At 41.1% G+C, this 13,962-nt stretch overlaps 1 protein-coding gene across 1 annotated transcript in view; it reads right to left on the bottom strand.

The window, feature by feature from the left end:
* Positions 1-13,962, bottom strand: part of LOC133992270 (ankyrin-3-like) — a 92,681-nt gene that overhangs the window by 27,462 nt on the left and 51,257 nt on the right. The window contains exons 21-26 of the mRNA XM_062430989.1: positions 13,753-13,848; positions 12,336-12,408; positions 12,101-12,157; positions 6,971-7,094; positions 3,233-3,335; positions 1,578-1,687 (exon numbers count right to left, since the gene is read on the bottom strand). Coding sequence (XP_062286973.1) covers positions 1,578-1,687; positions 3,233-3,335; positions 6,971-7,094; positions 12,101-12,157; positions 12,336-12,408; positions 13,753-13,848 — 563 coding nt within the window. The remainder of the gene's footprint in view (positions 1-1,577; positions 1,688-3,232; positions 3,336-6,970; positions 7,095-12,100; positions 12,158-12,335; positions 12,409-13,752; positions 13,849-13,962) is intronic.

The following is a 13,962-nucleotide window of genomic DNA, read 5'->3' as shown; positions in this document are numbered from 1 at the left end:
AAACAAGGAAAAGAGAGAAAAAAAAATAGAGAGAAAAGAGACAGAACTATAGAAGGGAGGAAAAAGATGCTTTGAGGTCTGAAAACTGGCAGTTCTCACCTTTACTTGCCTCAATTTAGAACATTAAAATATGTGTGAAACTAAACAGGGTGCTAATGAAGTTGCAGAAAGTTTAGTTTCCTGTTCGGAGGCTAAAGGTGAGATAGCTGCCAACGTTTCAGTTCCTCTACAGCAGCATTCAGTGATCAAATATTAAACACCTGCACAAATGTATCACCAAGATAGGGTTAATGTGATTAATATGTGATGGGTCCCATGTGAAGGTTTGGCATCCCATTAATATTATGACACAAGTATAAGTGAGGATGTAGTAGGGTGCAGGCATAGAAAAACTCTTTAAACCCTTTAAATACAGGTATTGTGTTATGTAGTGTTTAGTTGCTTTATCTATTAATGCCATAAATATTGAAAATAGCAGAATCCCTGTAAAGTTTAGAGAAGGTTTATTTTAATGTGCTCTGTGAGAGAGAAAGAGATGGCACATCAATGAAAGACTCCCAAACACACTGACTTCACACTTCTAGTATCTAGGCAGTGCAAATGAAACACCAGACCACACGGATGACACAAGCACACACTGAAGGAGAAGAAAAGGCTAAGGGAAGAAAGAGAGACAGAGGGGAGGAGACGAGAGGGAGACAGAGGTGGAGGAGCGAGTGACATCACTGAACGGCATCATGGGTGAGATCAGCGAACTCAGTCATCACCTGGAGTCATACTGAGGGAGCGGGGAGGAGAAGCTGTAAAATAAACACATGGAGACAATGCAGGAGGCAAACCCCCCCAAGCCTAGTTTTAGTATCAAAGTTTCACAATCACTGTTGGGATCTGTAATAACTACTGAGGCTGACAGAATTGGGTGGCAAATTAAAAGGAAACAGAAAACAAAACACACAATGAGGAGAAAATGACAATGAGCAAAATAACACACACATAGACAAAACACACAAGGCATAATAATGAGTGAAAATAAGAACCAAAAAGAATCAACACACAGCATGACAGACCCCAGTATTTCATTTCTGATATTTCCATTGCAAGAACAGCTCCATTTATTACAGAGCTTACATAATTTTATAATGCCATATATTCAAATTATATGAATGGCATGACAAGAAAATCTTATCAGTTAATTCAAATGAAAACCCGTGACCAACTCAAACAGAGTCAGCATTTTGTTTCTGCAATGATAGAAATAGTTTGTCAGTGAACATGAGGGTGACTTCAGGTTCATGAACGTTAGAGGATGAACTGAGTCTTTTGTTGCTGTAATGTAAAGTGTACAGTAGCAGCACTGCAGAAATCTCACAGCCCTGCACCTTCCCTGCATCAGTGCTGCAGCCTTTGCTGAATATTGACTCTTCAGGAAAAAACAAGACAATACGACAGCAGTTTGCAGTAAGCTTAGAAAATGTTTGATTTCTGCAGCCGTACATGCAGAGTGTGCCTGTGTATGCACACATTGAGCTAGTAAACATATCCAGGCACATCAGATGTGACAGACCAGCTGTTCTTACCCAGAGTGAATGGGGCTGGACACAGTGTTGTGGCTGTGGTCCACGGTGTCCGGAGTCCAGCTGTAGCGCCGCATAGTCTCCGAGCTGTAGTCTCTGGTCACAGCCAAGTGCTGGGAAAAGGGAAGAGATGGGACAGATGATGAGGAGAGATGTGAGAGGTGTAAAGGATGATCACAATCATGAGCAGAGGAAGAGTGAAAAGGTGAATAAAGAGGAGCATGAAGAAGTGGTGAGAAGAAGCAAAAAGGAAAATGATTGAGAGGGAGGAGATGAAAGAATGAAAGTAGATAAATCATTTAAATCGTGAGCTGCAGAGTTACATCATGAAAAAATGCACACAAAAAAAACAACAGTTATCTATGACCATCCCTCCTTTTTTAAAATCTGGTATGGTATGTAATTAGCTGATAACATGACCATTATGAAGCCTGAAAATTTAGGACTGCAAGCAGTTTTAAGAAATCATTATTTATGTGACACTGAAACACAGGAACTCATATACACTGAAAGTAGCATGGGAACATCCATTTACTAAACCAGCACTATTGAATGAGATGAGAATGGCACAGACCCAAAACAAACAGATCTACAATGACAAAACTCAAGAGATGTGAGCTGAACCACTGGTGACTGTTGACGGGAAAATAACAAAACTGACAAATGAGTCAGACATCCATTAACACTTTATACCTTATTGAGTGGGTCAACCAAGTAGGAAATGTCTTTACAGACACTCTGAAGCTTAAAGGAGAAGAGAGCCAGTTTAGAAATCACAAGATAAACTGTGTAGCCCACATAAATGAATTTGTGGTGCTCTGTATTGCCAAAGGATTGAATTTCCACCACAGAAAACATGATCTTATCTCTGTGAAGATGAGAAAGTCCAATGATAGAGTCATCTAATACAAACAATCTCTCTATGAATTGTAGCTGATGTGATATCAACTGAAATCTCATCTATCAGATGGAGCAGATAATAGTACTACAGCACTGAAACTGATCACTGAAGAGAAAAAAAACCCTTATATACTGTATATTTTCATGGAGATATAAATACCAATCCAATGGAGAGCTTTTTGACACAAGAAAAACTGTTAGGATGTCAAAATATTTGTAAAATGGGGTGGTTGCAGGAAGCGCATATTTTGGCCATGTATAGTTTGAGGTTTTGGGTGATGTTATTGAACCTGTAGGTTGGATTACTAATAATGTTTATAATACAAGAGGTTACTGTTTCTGTTTTAGCTCTTAACTACTAAAACAAGCGTTCAACAGACAGGATGAGTTCTGCGCTTCTCCATTAGAAAGCAAAGGGGGCCTCCTGAAGCCCTTAGCTTTGAGTAAACTCTTCGTCAAGTTGCTATACACCCACCCTTAACACTTGCATGGCAGCACTGTTTGTGTTATGACCTTTCTGCAAGACAAGTAAATCTACCCTGCTCCCATCTTTATTCTACCCAGCCTGTGTTTCCACCAGAAAGAAAAGAAGGAGAGATAAAAGTTAAAGTACCTAATGACTAAGACCCTAGATAAAGATAAAAAGCAAGAAAGAGTGAACAGAGACTAAAAGAGGCAGATTGATTGTAGTTTGAGTGAAAAAAGTCAAGAGTGACTAAGATAAAAGAAAGAGAAGGAAAACAAGACATAGGTCTTACCGTGTCTTTTGTGGGGGCGAGAATCTCTTCAATCATCATACTGTCGCGAGCGAAGGAACTCCGGTTGAGTGTGTTGGACCTATCCGAACTGAAGGAGCGGAGGCTATATGTTACCACCCAACCCAGCGCCGCGGGTAACAACAAGTGATGGGCAGGGGAACATGACATAAAACAAAAAGCAAGGAATCCATTACTACATGCAACCTCCAGGGAACCAGGTTTGTTTGACTTGGTGGACAGAGAGAGTCCAAATGTGAAAATAGAGCGAGGCGGAGTAGTCCGCAGTTGAGCGAGGATAAGATACCGCAGCAGGTTATTCAGAGATGGAAATTAGCTTTGTTTGCATTAAAAGATAGAGAAGAAGAAGAGGAAAAGTGGGCAGACCAAAAGAAGGCACAGGCGACTTTTTTTATATGAGGGTGTGGTTGGTGTGCGTTACGAACACAGGTGTAACTAAGTGTGTCTAATTGATGAAATATGACAGATTAGTAGTCTGTAAGTATAAGCACCTGGCTGGCAGGTGGGAGTCTAAGAATCACAAGAATGACATTAAAAAATAAATAAGATTTACTCAAAAGTGTCTGAAAGTGTTTAATCCGACTAGAGCTTGGGTTGACAACGTTGAAGACTGACACTGCTTTAGTCTAAGATTAGCAGCTGACCCAGACATGTTTCAGAGCAGCAAACTACAAAAGCAAAGCTGGTCTTTTCTCCAGTCCGCTTTATGGCAGAGTGTGTGTAGTGATGTGTGCCTATTTTTACAGCTCAATGCGGTGCTGTCGGTGAGTCCTTTCAGTCCCCCCCCCGTGCTGTTTTTGCTACGGGGATTTGATCAATGCAGCTGAGCCAAAAAATGTTTATGTGAATGCAGTAACACTCCCCTTCGTATTGTGTGCGCATTTGTGTGTACAGGCATGGTATAAAGTATATAATGAGTTTTATGTATTTGTTTGTGCATCACACTATCAAAGGCTCTCCAAATGATACATCCATACAGACAAAACTGACAACTCTGCAACTTATTTTCTCAAAGGCTATACTGTACGTGTGTACTGATGTGGTGTGTGCGAGTGCGGGAGGGGTGAGAACGGGTCAGCGAGGGGGAGAAAATGCAGAGCTCAGCAAGTTTGAGTGGGCACACCATTCAGCACAGATAGAAGCCCTTTATTCAGCACAGCCTGCCTACCCCTCCATCGAAGTTACCAAGCAACTCTGTACTAGCTGAATGGACTCGCTGGCATGGCAGCACACCCCACCACCCCCCCCTCTCTCTCTGCTGCTGCTCTCGGACGGACTCTGTTTGTTCATCACAGCTTTCTCCTCTTTCTCATTCTGTCCATCCTCTCTTCACTCAACATCCGCGCTTATTCTTTCTGCTTTTCCTCCCCTTTCTTTGCTCTGTTTGCTGCCTGTCTTCCTGTCACGGCATCAACCAGCACTCTTCTTTACAAAGCTGCCCCATCATTTCTTATTCTCTTTACAGTCTCCATTTCAGAGTCCTGATGCTGTGTATCTACAGTGAAGTTGAACCTTCAATTCTCTCAGTAGAGGAGTTTTTTTTTTTTTGCTATGGTTCTCTTACCCCAATATTCTTGATCAATCTGTCTGCCTTCCAGCAAACTGCACTTTCCATTATCCTAATGACACTTTTTCCCCCTGTCTTTTCTGTCTCACGTCTCCATGTATACACGTTTTTTAAGGGCATGATTGCATCTATGTATGTGTGACTGAGTGTCTGTCCTCAATGTGTGTGGCCCGTTTCTAAATGTTGAGTTTCCATCTCTGCAAACCATGACTGAATATCCTGAATCATCCCAAATATTGCTGGGACTTCTCCAATTACTCAAATGTAAACAGGATGGATAAAATTGGGTGGATTATCAATAAACTGACATGCTTGATCCCTGGAAGTTACACTTAGTGGCACTGCAAAAATTACCACGAAAAAGCCACTTTAAAAAGTTGGGGGATTAATCCATACAATTCAAACTGAAGAAAAGTCATGAAAAAACAAGCGTTGCTTTGATTTTCTTATTTCTGGCAAGATTGCCTCTATTCCACAACTGTGTCAAGATATGATGGCTTTGTTAGGTGGATGAGCAAATACGATGAATGGTGATCACGAAACAGCGACAAAGTGAGAAAATCTGCTACCACAAACAGCAAACATCAAGACTGGATAAGGCCAATTTACAAGGGATGGTTCTCATTTGGGGTTAAAGGATTCATGGGTGTAAGATCACAGAGGAGGGACACCATTCAAAGCTAATGTTTCCTACTACTACTATTACTCCTTTCTTACCTGAGTCTAGGGCTAGAATGAGGGAAAGGGTGCAGGAAAACAAGGAAAAGAACAAAATAGAAGAGTGAAAAGCAAAGCATTTTGAAGACATTCAAGCATGATGTGGCATTCTTTTTTTCCACCATATGACATTGATGTTGAGCATGGTTGTAAGCTACGACTAGGCACAAGTGTGTACACAGCCCGGTCAAAAAGCAAACCATGCAATGTCGATGTCATAAACAGAAAGGTAAGGAAAAGAAAAGAACTTGCTCAGCATCATACATTCTTTGATCAATAAAATACAATCTTTCACAGAAATACATTCACCAGCCTGCAGAGAGACACGTCAACAACCATCTCAATATCTATTTTAGCTCAAAAACCGATCTTCTACTGCATATGCAATCACAGAAAAGCAGAAGTATAACAGGAACAGTTTTAGCGTATTTCAGCTGGATTTTGTAGCAGATGAAGACATAAATAATCTTTTTATTCTAGGTATACCAATAAACCGTAACCAACAGTACACAAACATCAGATTGATGACAAATCACTGAAAATTCAAACCTGCAGATGTGATCTTATGTTAATATTTTTAGACTGATAACAATCCACTTTATGACTTTCATGAACACATTCAAAACTCTTTCCAATATCAACCCAGGAGCCTCATCAAACAAGCCTTGTTTACGTGGAATCTCTCCATATAGCTCAGTGTTTTTCATGTCTGCTGTGCCCGCTGATGTGGCAGCTTCCTGCCACAGTTAGGGTAGTTGTTTTTTTTTTATCAATCCAGCCATCACAGTGCATCTGCCATCTGTCAGCGTATCTACAATAGACTGTAGAGCTGCACAACCCTTGTCCTGTGTGGCGCTGATGTGTTTTCACTGGAGCCTGCCAGTTTTCCACTACATACTTTGTCCACTGTTTGAAACTGTTGTTGAGTCGGTGCTAGAAGTGCAGCTGTTCACTGATATTATCAAAAGGTATCAAAGTTCAAAGGAACACAGCTTACATCTTTTGTGTTACACTATAGGCAGTTTGTAATCTTTGCATGGGTTTGAATGAGGCCACACAAAACGCTGAATCATTTTGTCAGGTTGAATCATTACGTGGCAACTTTCCAGTGGCTTTCTCTGGCAATTTCCATTATTCTGTGTGTGTGTGAGTGTGTGTTGGAAGGGACTGTACATTAATTAGCCTGTTTCAGTCCAACATTCCCTGTACACTCTGGAAAAACTGCATACCATATCAGAGACGGTCTCATAAATCAATGTGCATAGGATAAACAACCATGGGGTCAATGGAAAACATAATGCAACACTTTACATAGTGTCTGTAAAAATAATCTGAACAACAGTTTGATCTAAAAGCAAGTCGGACCAAATGTCAGCACTGCACCAGAGTACATGTGTGGCTTTCGTGTGTTTATAATAAGTGTGACAGGTTCTTACCTGGCTGAGCGGGCTCCTATACTGAACCCCATGTAGCCCTCCTGGGGGAGAGAGTCATCCCCCAGCTCTTTGAGGTCCTGAGGCCGCAAGTATTTGTCCGTGTCCCCGGTCATCGCATCCTCACCTGGTTGGAGGGATGAGATCATAAAATCCTCATGTTAACTTCACAAAGGCCATCCAGGGAAAGAGAGGCAATGCGGCACTCCAAGGAAGGAAAACAAGCCCTCACTGCCGACATCATCTCTTACTTATTATACTTACAGGAGGCCTTGGATAATTTATCAGCATCACTCTGCCTTTAATCCCAACATAGAGCAGCTCACTGCAACTGCATAGCCCACTGCAACTTTTCTTTTGTCTATTCATCTCACTGTGGTACAACAACAACAATAACAACAACATGAAGCTGGAGCACAGAGCAGCCCCGAGATTAATCATTTCAGAGAGAAATGCCATCAGCCACTTTGCGGTATCTAGAGCTCCCCTGTAAAACCAAACGCAGCTCCTTTCACAACACCCAAAAGGCGCAGCAGCAGAGAGGGGATATTTAAAGATACCAAAAGCCTTGATACAAAAAGCAGGGAATATGCAGAGAGTGTAGAACCGGATCGCACCTCGATCGGCGGACCGGTGGACGATGACACGCCGGTCAATGAAGCCGGCGGCGCGGCTACAGTGTTTCCCCTTCTCCCTCATGTCCGGCTCTGTCCTGCCTGCAACACTCTGCTCCTTCACCGCAGCCCCTCCCCCTACCTTCAATACTGCCGCACTCCGATCACACACCAGCACCACCAGCACCACTGTCAAGTTAGCGGGAAGCCTTAAAAAGCGTTTCCGATGTGACATTTCTAAATAAAGCCAACTATCATATACTGTCGCTCCATGAACACACAAAAATGATGAATATAGACCATTATTAATATTTGGACAAATCTAGTAGCCTACAGCCACTTGAACATCTCACCTTTACTTTGGAAAGGTGTGCTTGCAGACACATGCTGGCTTTGTCTGTGTATGAGTCAATGGGCAAAAATGTCTAAGAGGTGTCACCATAAAAATTAGTACCAAATACAAAAACATGCTTAAAAATGCTAAATTCACAATAAAACACCATATCAACTAGTTTTGCATGATCTTAGATTATAACTCCTGTATATATTAAATAAAGGTAATGGAATAAAATTGTTCTAAATATTATATTTAATCTGTGGAATCATGTAAATCAGGTACCATTTCACTTTTCACAGTAATTATTTGTATGAGTACACTTAAATACACTGTAGGTGGATAAAATATTGAATCTTAATCATTCTTTCGTGGTTACACCATTTGACGTTTTAATGCGCATTCAGTCTTACTTTAGGTTTAAAACAATGGTGCAAATGTCATTTGAAATGTCATTTTAACAAACCTGATGCTGCTTTTAAAACATTTTTTAAAGATATTTTTAATTGCTCATCTTGCCAACCCTTATTTGTCACTGACCCGCATAACCAGACAATACTACAGTACTTCCATCTGCCTTTAGCCAACCCACATGTTGCAGTTTCTACAATCTACATACACAAAATGAATCACTCTAGAAAAGCAGCACACAGTTAATCTGTACACCCAAAATAAGTAATTATATATTTTTATGTTTAATGCATGCAGACATTGCGAGCATTAGTATGTTATTTGTTGAGACTAGTTCAGTTTCCTACTTCTAAAATGAATATATCCTTATTAAAAGAGAAAGCTTTGCATTAGCCAGTATGAAGTAGCTGCCTGCGGATAGTGATGACAAATTATTATTAGAGCAATTATTTTGAGATAGCCTACTTCCCGTCTAATACAAAAGAGGTTGCTCTAGTAAGTGAATAAGAAAACTGTGATATAAAGTGCTGATTCAGAGCATTTGCTGTATATGTTTTCCTTTGTGTGTTTGGTGGTTGTTGACATCTAAGCCTCTTTACTCTTTATAAAGAGCCAAAACCACTTTAGTCATCAGTTGTCCACACAGGAAGAAGCACAATACTACCATGCATAGACTGTTAGGCATTTTGAATACAGACAGGAAGCATGGTTGTTGTTTTGTTTTTTTCTTCCTTTTTTCCTGACATATATAGTGCTTTTATTCTGAAAGTATAATTAGTCGCACCACTTCCTGTGTGTTTCTGGCTGTTTCTGTCTGACTTTACACAACTGAGAAACAATCGTCTCCCTGCTGCTGTAATAATGTGTCACCGTCCCATTCAAGCTCAGATACCCCCGACACACATACACCCATGCCGCTGACGCACACACGCACAAACAAACAAACAAACAAACAAACAAACAAACAAACAAACAAACACACACACACTCACACACTCACACACAGACAGACCTCATCCTGTTTTGAACCTTGAAGCATCTTTCTCCTTCACAAGCAAGCTTGTCTCTCCTTCATAAGCAAAACCAAAACAAAATAAACTGAATTAAAATTAAAATGAATTAAAAATAAATAAATAAAATAAATAAATGTCAACATCAATTAAAATACTAAGTGAACTATATCCACCGGTAGACAACTAACTCAATAAAAGGGAAATGTGGGGTCTATAATCTATGACGAAACTCCGCAGTTGTTCACACCGCAGCCTCTATAAACCACATCAAAACTTCGTTTGATGCTTTAACGACTTACCTTTGTCCCTGGCAGCCATAGTGATCACAACTCTTCTTGTGCTTTTTCTAAAACTTCACAAAACGTTCCCAGGATGAAAAAAAGTAAATCCAGAGAGAAGTGCAGACTATCAAGCAGTCCATTCAGGGCTTGTGGTGCTGATGGAAAATGTTGCCCTCTCTTTACCCCACGCACTTAACTCCACTCAGACCAACTTGCGCACATCTCTGCCGCCCTCTCGCCAAAAAAAAGAGGGGAAAAAAGATCAAACTTTTTCTAAGTTTGGCGTTTCTTTCCCGCTAAACAGAACGAGTTGCTGTGCAGAAACAGTAAGAGTCAATGCCATCTGCCGTCGGCGGTGAAATGAGGGTTAATTCTCCTGCGCGGTCAGCTCAAAAAAGCTCATCTCATTGGATTTAGAGAAAGGGAGCCTCGGTGCGTCCCTGGCTCAACAGCATCCATAACAGACTCCGGCTGAAGCGCGTCACCGGGGGCGCACTGGAAGTGTTTACCGCTGTGTGCTGGGCGCAGTCAGCTGACAGGTCGTTTGGACAAATGCTTTAACTGAGGCAGAGGGAACCTCAGTGGAGGAGACGGTGACGGAGAGAAGGAGAAAACTCTCACTGAACACTCCTCCTGCCTTCCCTCCCTCTATGGTGGAAGTTACAAAGGGAGTCTGGCTGGATATCAAACTGGGAGGGGGGCTAACATAATGATGAAATAACCACATCGTGAATCATGTAGCTATTTTTTTTAGATCTTAAGCAACATTTTCTGTCTAGTTCTTCCTGCTACATGTTGCCAAGATTGACTAAAGCTTGCACAAGAATAAGGAAATTTACAATAATTATGCAAGAGGTGTTTGACAGTTAAAGACCTTTAGTACACATGAAGTAATAATATTCTGTAAGGCCTTTACAATGTGATAAAAGCAGAACCGGTTAAAAAGGTCCCATTTGTAGCTACAGAAGTCTACAGAGGGAATGAGATGTGCATGCGATTTCACAGGTAGGCCACACGCACAGCCGCCATAGTCCAGGAGTGACGTGTCACACTCACTCCAACATACAGCCTAATAGGATTGGCTTCCCCCATATAGGATTAAAGAGAGATGTGGAAACTATTTACTTACTCTAAGTCTTTCTTTTAGGCACACACACACACGCACACACGCACAAACAAACATATAGCTAAAACAAAAACATCCCAGGCCTGAGAGCAACAGCTAACTGAAACCTGCCTGGTGCTGCAAAGTGAATATGAAAGGTTGCCACAGCACACGTACAATGCAGATGAATTATGTACACTGTATAAACAGTTTATGTTGTCCACACAAGGCCGTGGATACTCTTATTATTTATAACTCCTGCATGGTAGTGCCAACACAGTGAATTACACATATGCCGATGAAGATCTTTATCATTACAGCTACGGTACAACTTCATCCGTTGTCACCTGATATGTGTGTGCGCGTAACTTGTTGAGTCTAGCTGTATCACCTGACAGAAACTCCACACCCCCACCGGCTGTCCCCTAAGCAACAGCCCATGAACAAGCTCATCAATTTTACAGGTCTGGTGGCTCAGTGGTTCCAAAACAAAGCACAGAAGACTGAAGTGGGCAGCCTCAAGCAATGTGAATGTACCATAAACTTGGCAGTGCTATTTGGCTCTGCAGTGCTACAGCAGCTATCCTAGTGTTAACTATGATATTATGTAATTTATTGAGGTTTTACAATCAGTAAGATGTGATTATTTCAAAGAATATATGTAGGTCTCAGTCAGGTAAGTGCATACTCAGTCTGCCATCTGTAGAGTGAGTGAGTTGACCTCGATTTCATTTTCTCACAGCAGCTCCTTCAAAGAGATTGCAGCACTGATGTTAGGATGATGCATCACAAGGTGCGTTTGATGAGGAGAATCATGCAGTACGTGACTCACGATCTTCAAGTAGTTGAAAATATCAAATGTGTGTGGGTTTTTTTTTTTTTTTTCAGTTGCGGTGAAAATAACATCAGCAGTGTCAGTTTGTGAAGAGAAACAGGACACTCTGAGCTGTCAGACAAAACCAAGTCCAGATGTGAGCAAACCAAAGCAGCTTAAAAATGTAATGTCTGCTAATGGAATTCTTGGACAAAATTAGGATGGAGATTTTGCGCTTGGTCTGATGCTGGCAGGCTATAAAACAGTAAATAAAACAAAAACAAAGCTCACATTGCAGAATATCTGTCAACAGCCTATCTGATTCATAACACTGTACTCTGTACCGTAACTTAAGTGCATAGCCACAGATTTCTGTATAAGGGGAAATGTGTGTGAGTGTTGTGGCTTTTGAGTGAGTATATTCTGATTTTGCATGGAAAATGAACCACAAAGCAGAATGCTAGCTCTCCAACAAGACAAGTGAGTTATTTCAAATGAGTCATGTTAGAGGAACACAAACAAACAATAGAGCGGCGCAGACAGCAAACTGATGACAAATACCTTCGTCAACATCTGACAAAGACTCCTCATTGAGAATTTCAGGCACATTGGCCCAGACTGTGTGATTTGAATACATGTGAAACGTGCAAATGTTAATAAAAAAATGACATCACAAGTGTATGAAAAGCATGCGGTGTATCAATATAAAAAACAAGCCAAAAATAACCGCCTCCAAGTATCAATTAATTTAATTTTAGTCATGAATGGCTGAGAAAGAGGAGAATTCTTCACATACCTTCATCGTCTGACATGTCGAGGAATTCGTTCATGGTCTCTGGGACGTTGATTTTGTGTTTTTCTGACGCGCTCTGTAAATATGAGAAGTAGATAGACAACTTAATAAATTTGTTTAAATTTAATTCTTTGCTGGTTTGTTGCACATTTGCACACTGTGAACGTTAAAGGTACATACTGATATCGATAAAACACCCAATAACACCACAAATCCCCAAATTTCCAAAGTTGAGAGGAAAATCCTGGGATTTAGGTGTGCTATAATAGAATCAGGAGATATATTCGGAAGATTAACCATATCACCTGTAACTGAAGCGGCTGTAGTCAGTTCAAAATAAATTGAAATTCAGCATTTACAATTCAACTTAAGTCTGACCTTGACACGTTTCTTCTAACATGGACACTAAACTGAATCTTGGCCGTGGTCCCTGTTAGTAATGAAAGTAGTGATACTGTATGTTTGAAGGCCATTTTTCCACACATCACTGACCAGCAAAGGTCCTGCAGACTGCAGCTGTAGGTTCAACAGACATAAAAGAAGAGCAGATGCCTCTGCACAGTAAATAATAGATCAATCACACACACACAGGCGTAGGGAAATGACCTTGATCTTTAAGCTACGTCACATAGAGATAGTTGAGAGTAATACACTTTGCTGCTGATTGCGCAGGTTCCTCAGCAACCTCTGTGTCCGTCTCTTCACTCACTCGTTGTCCCCCTCACACGCCTGTCACCTCTTCATTATCCCACTGCCACCCTTTCTTTCCCGCTTTTTCACCCTTCTCCCTCCCACTCTTCCTCCCACTCTTCCTCCCAGACACGTGTGTGGCTCAGATCACAGTTAGTGACCTGGGCTATTTGAGGAGATCTAAGCCCTCTCTCTTTCAATCACACATGTGACACAGCGTGACAGAGTGACTGACTTGCTGGCTGATTTGCTAGATTCACACAGTGGCTCCACTGACTGTATGTTACTGATTGACTGGCCAAGTTTCAATTTGGGATGGGAGCTGGACACAAAATACATTTGAATCAGACTGCTGGGGAGCATATCCCTCCCCGGTTTCCATTCATTCCACATTTGAGAATATATTTACAGATCAAACAGCAGCATTCTTATTTCAACTACCAAAATTATAGACTATTAATTTCACATTGTCCAACTTCTGTACATTATTTGAAGTGCTTTTTGGTAGCTGACTCTTAAGTCCTAAGTGTCAGAGAATCTTTGAATGTCGCACCATGGAGTGCTTTTAAAGGTGCTTTTGCTTGTTTAATTGTAACAGTTACAAAATTAAAAGTACAAAACAAAACGTGATACAAGCTATTTCCAGGTTAACTTTGAGACTTAAATGATTTTCAAGAATTTCTGGTAATTGAATACAGATTGAGTATATCAGAGGAGGTCAGTGTCTCACCATAGCAATCAGGTTGTCATCTGTCATGGGCCTCAGAGTGTCGACCACAGAGATGTACCCAAGACGACGGGCAATGGATAGGGCAGTGTTCCCGTTCTGACCAGAGACAGACCAGCAGGAAGTTATTCATGGGAACAGGAGATGGACAGAAACATAAAAAGCAGTCAGTATTTCATCGAGCTACAGCTCTGTTGGAGTTTGCGTGTGTGT

The sequence above is a fragment of the Scomber scombrus genome, chromosome 12, assembly GCF_963691925.1.
Source record: "Scomber scombrus chromosome 12, fScoSco1.1, whole genome shotgun sequence".
Lineage (NCBI taxonomy): Eukaryota > Metazoa > Chordata > Actinopteri > Scombriformes > Scombridae > Scomber > Scomber scombrus.
Note: the sequence above shows the minus strand (reverse complement) of the source record. Positions and strands in the feature narration are given on the sequence as shown.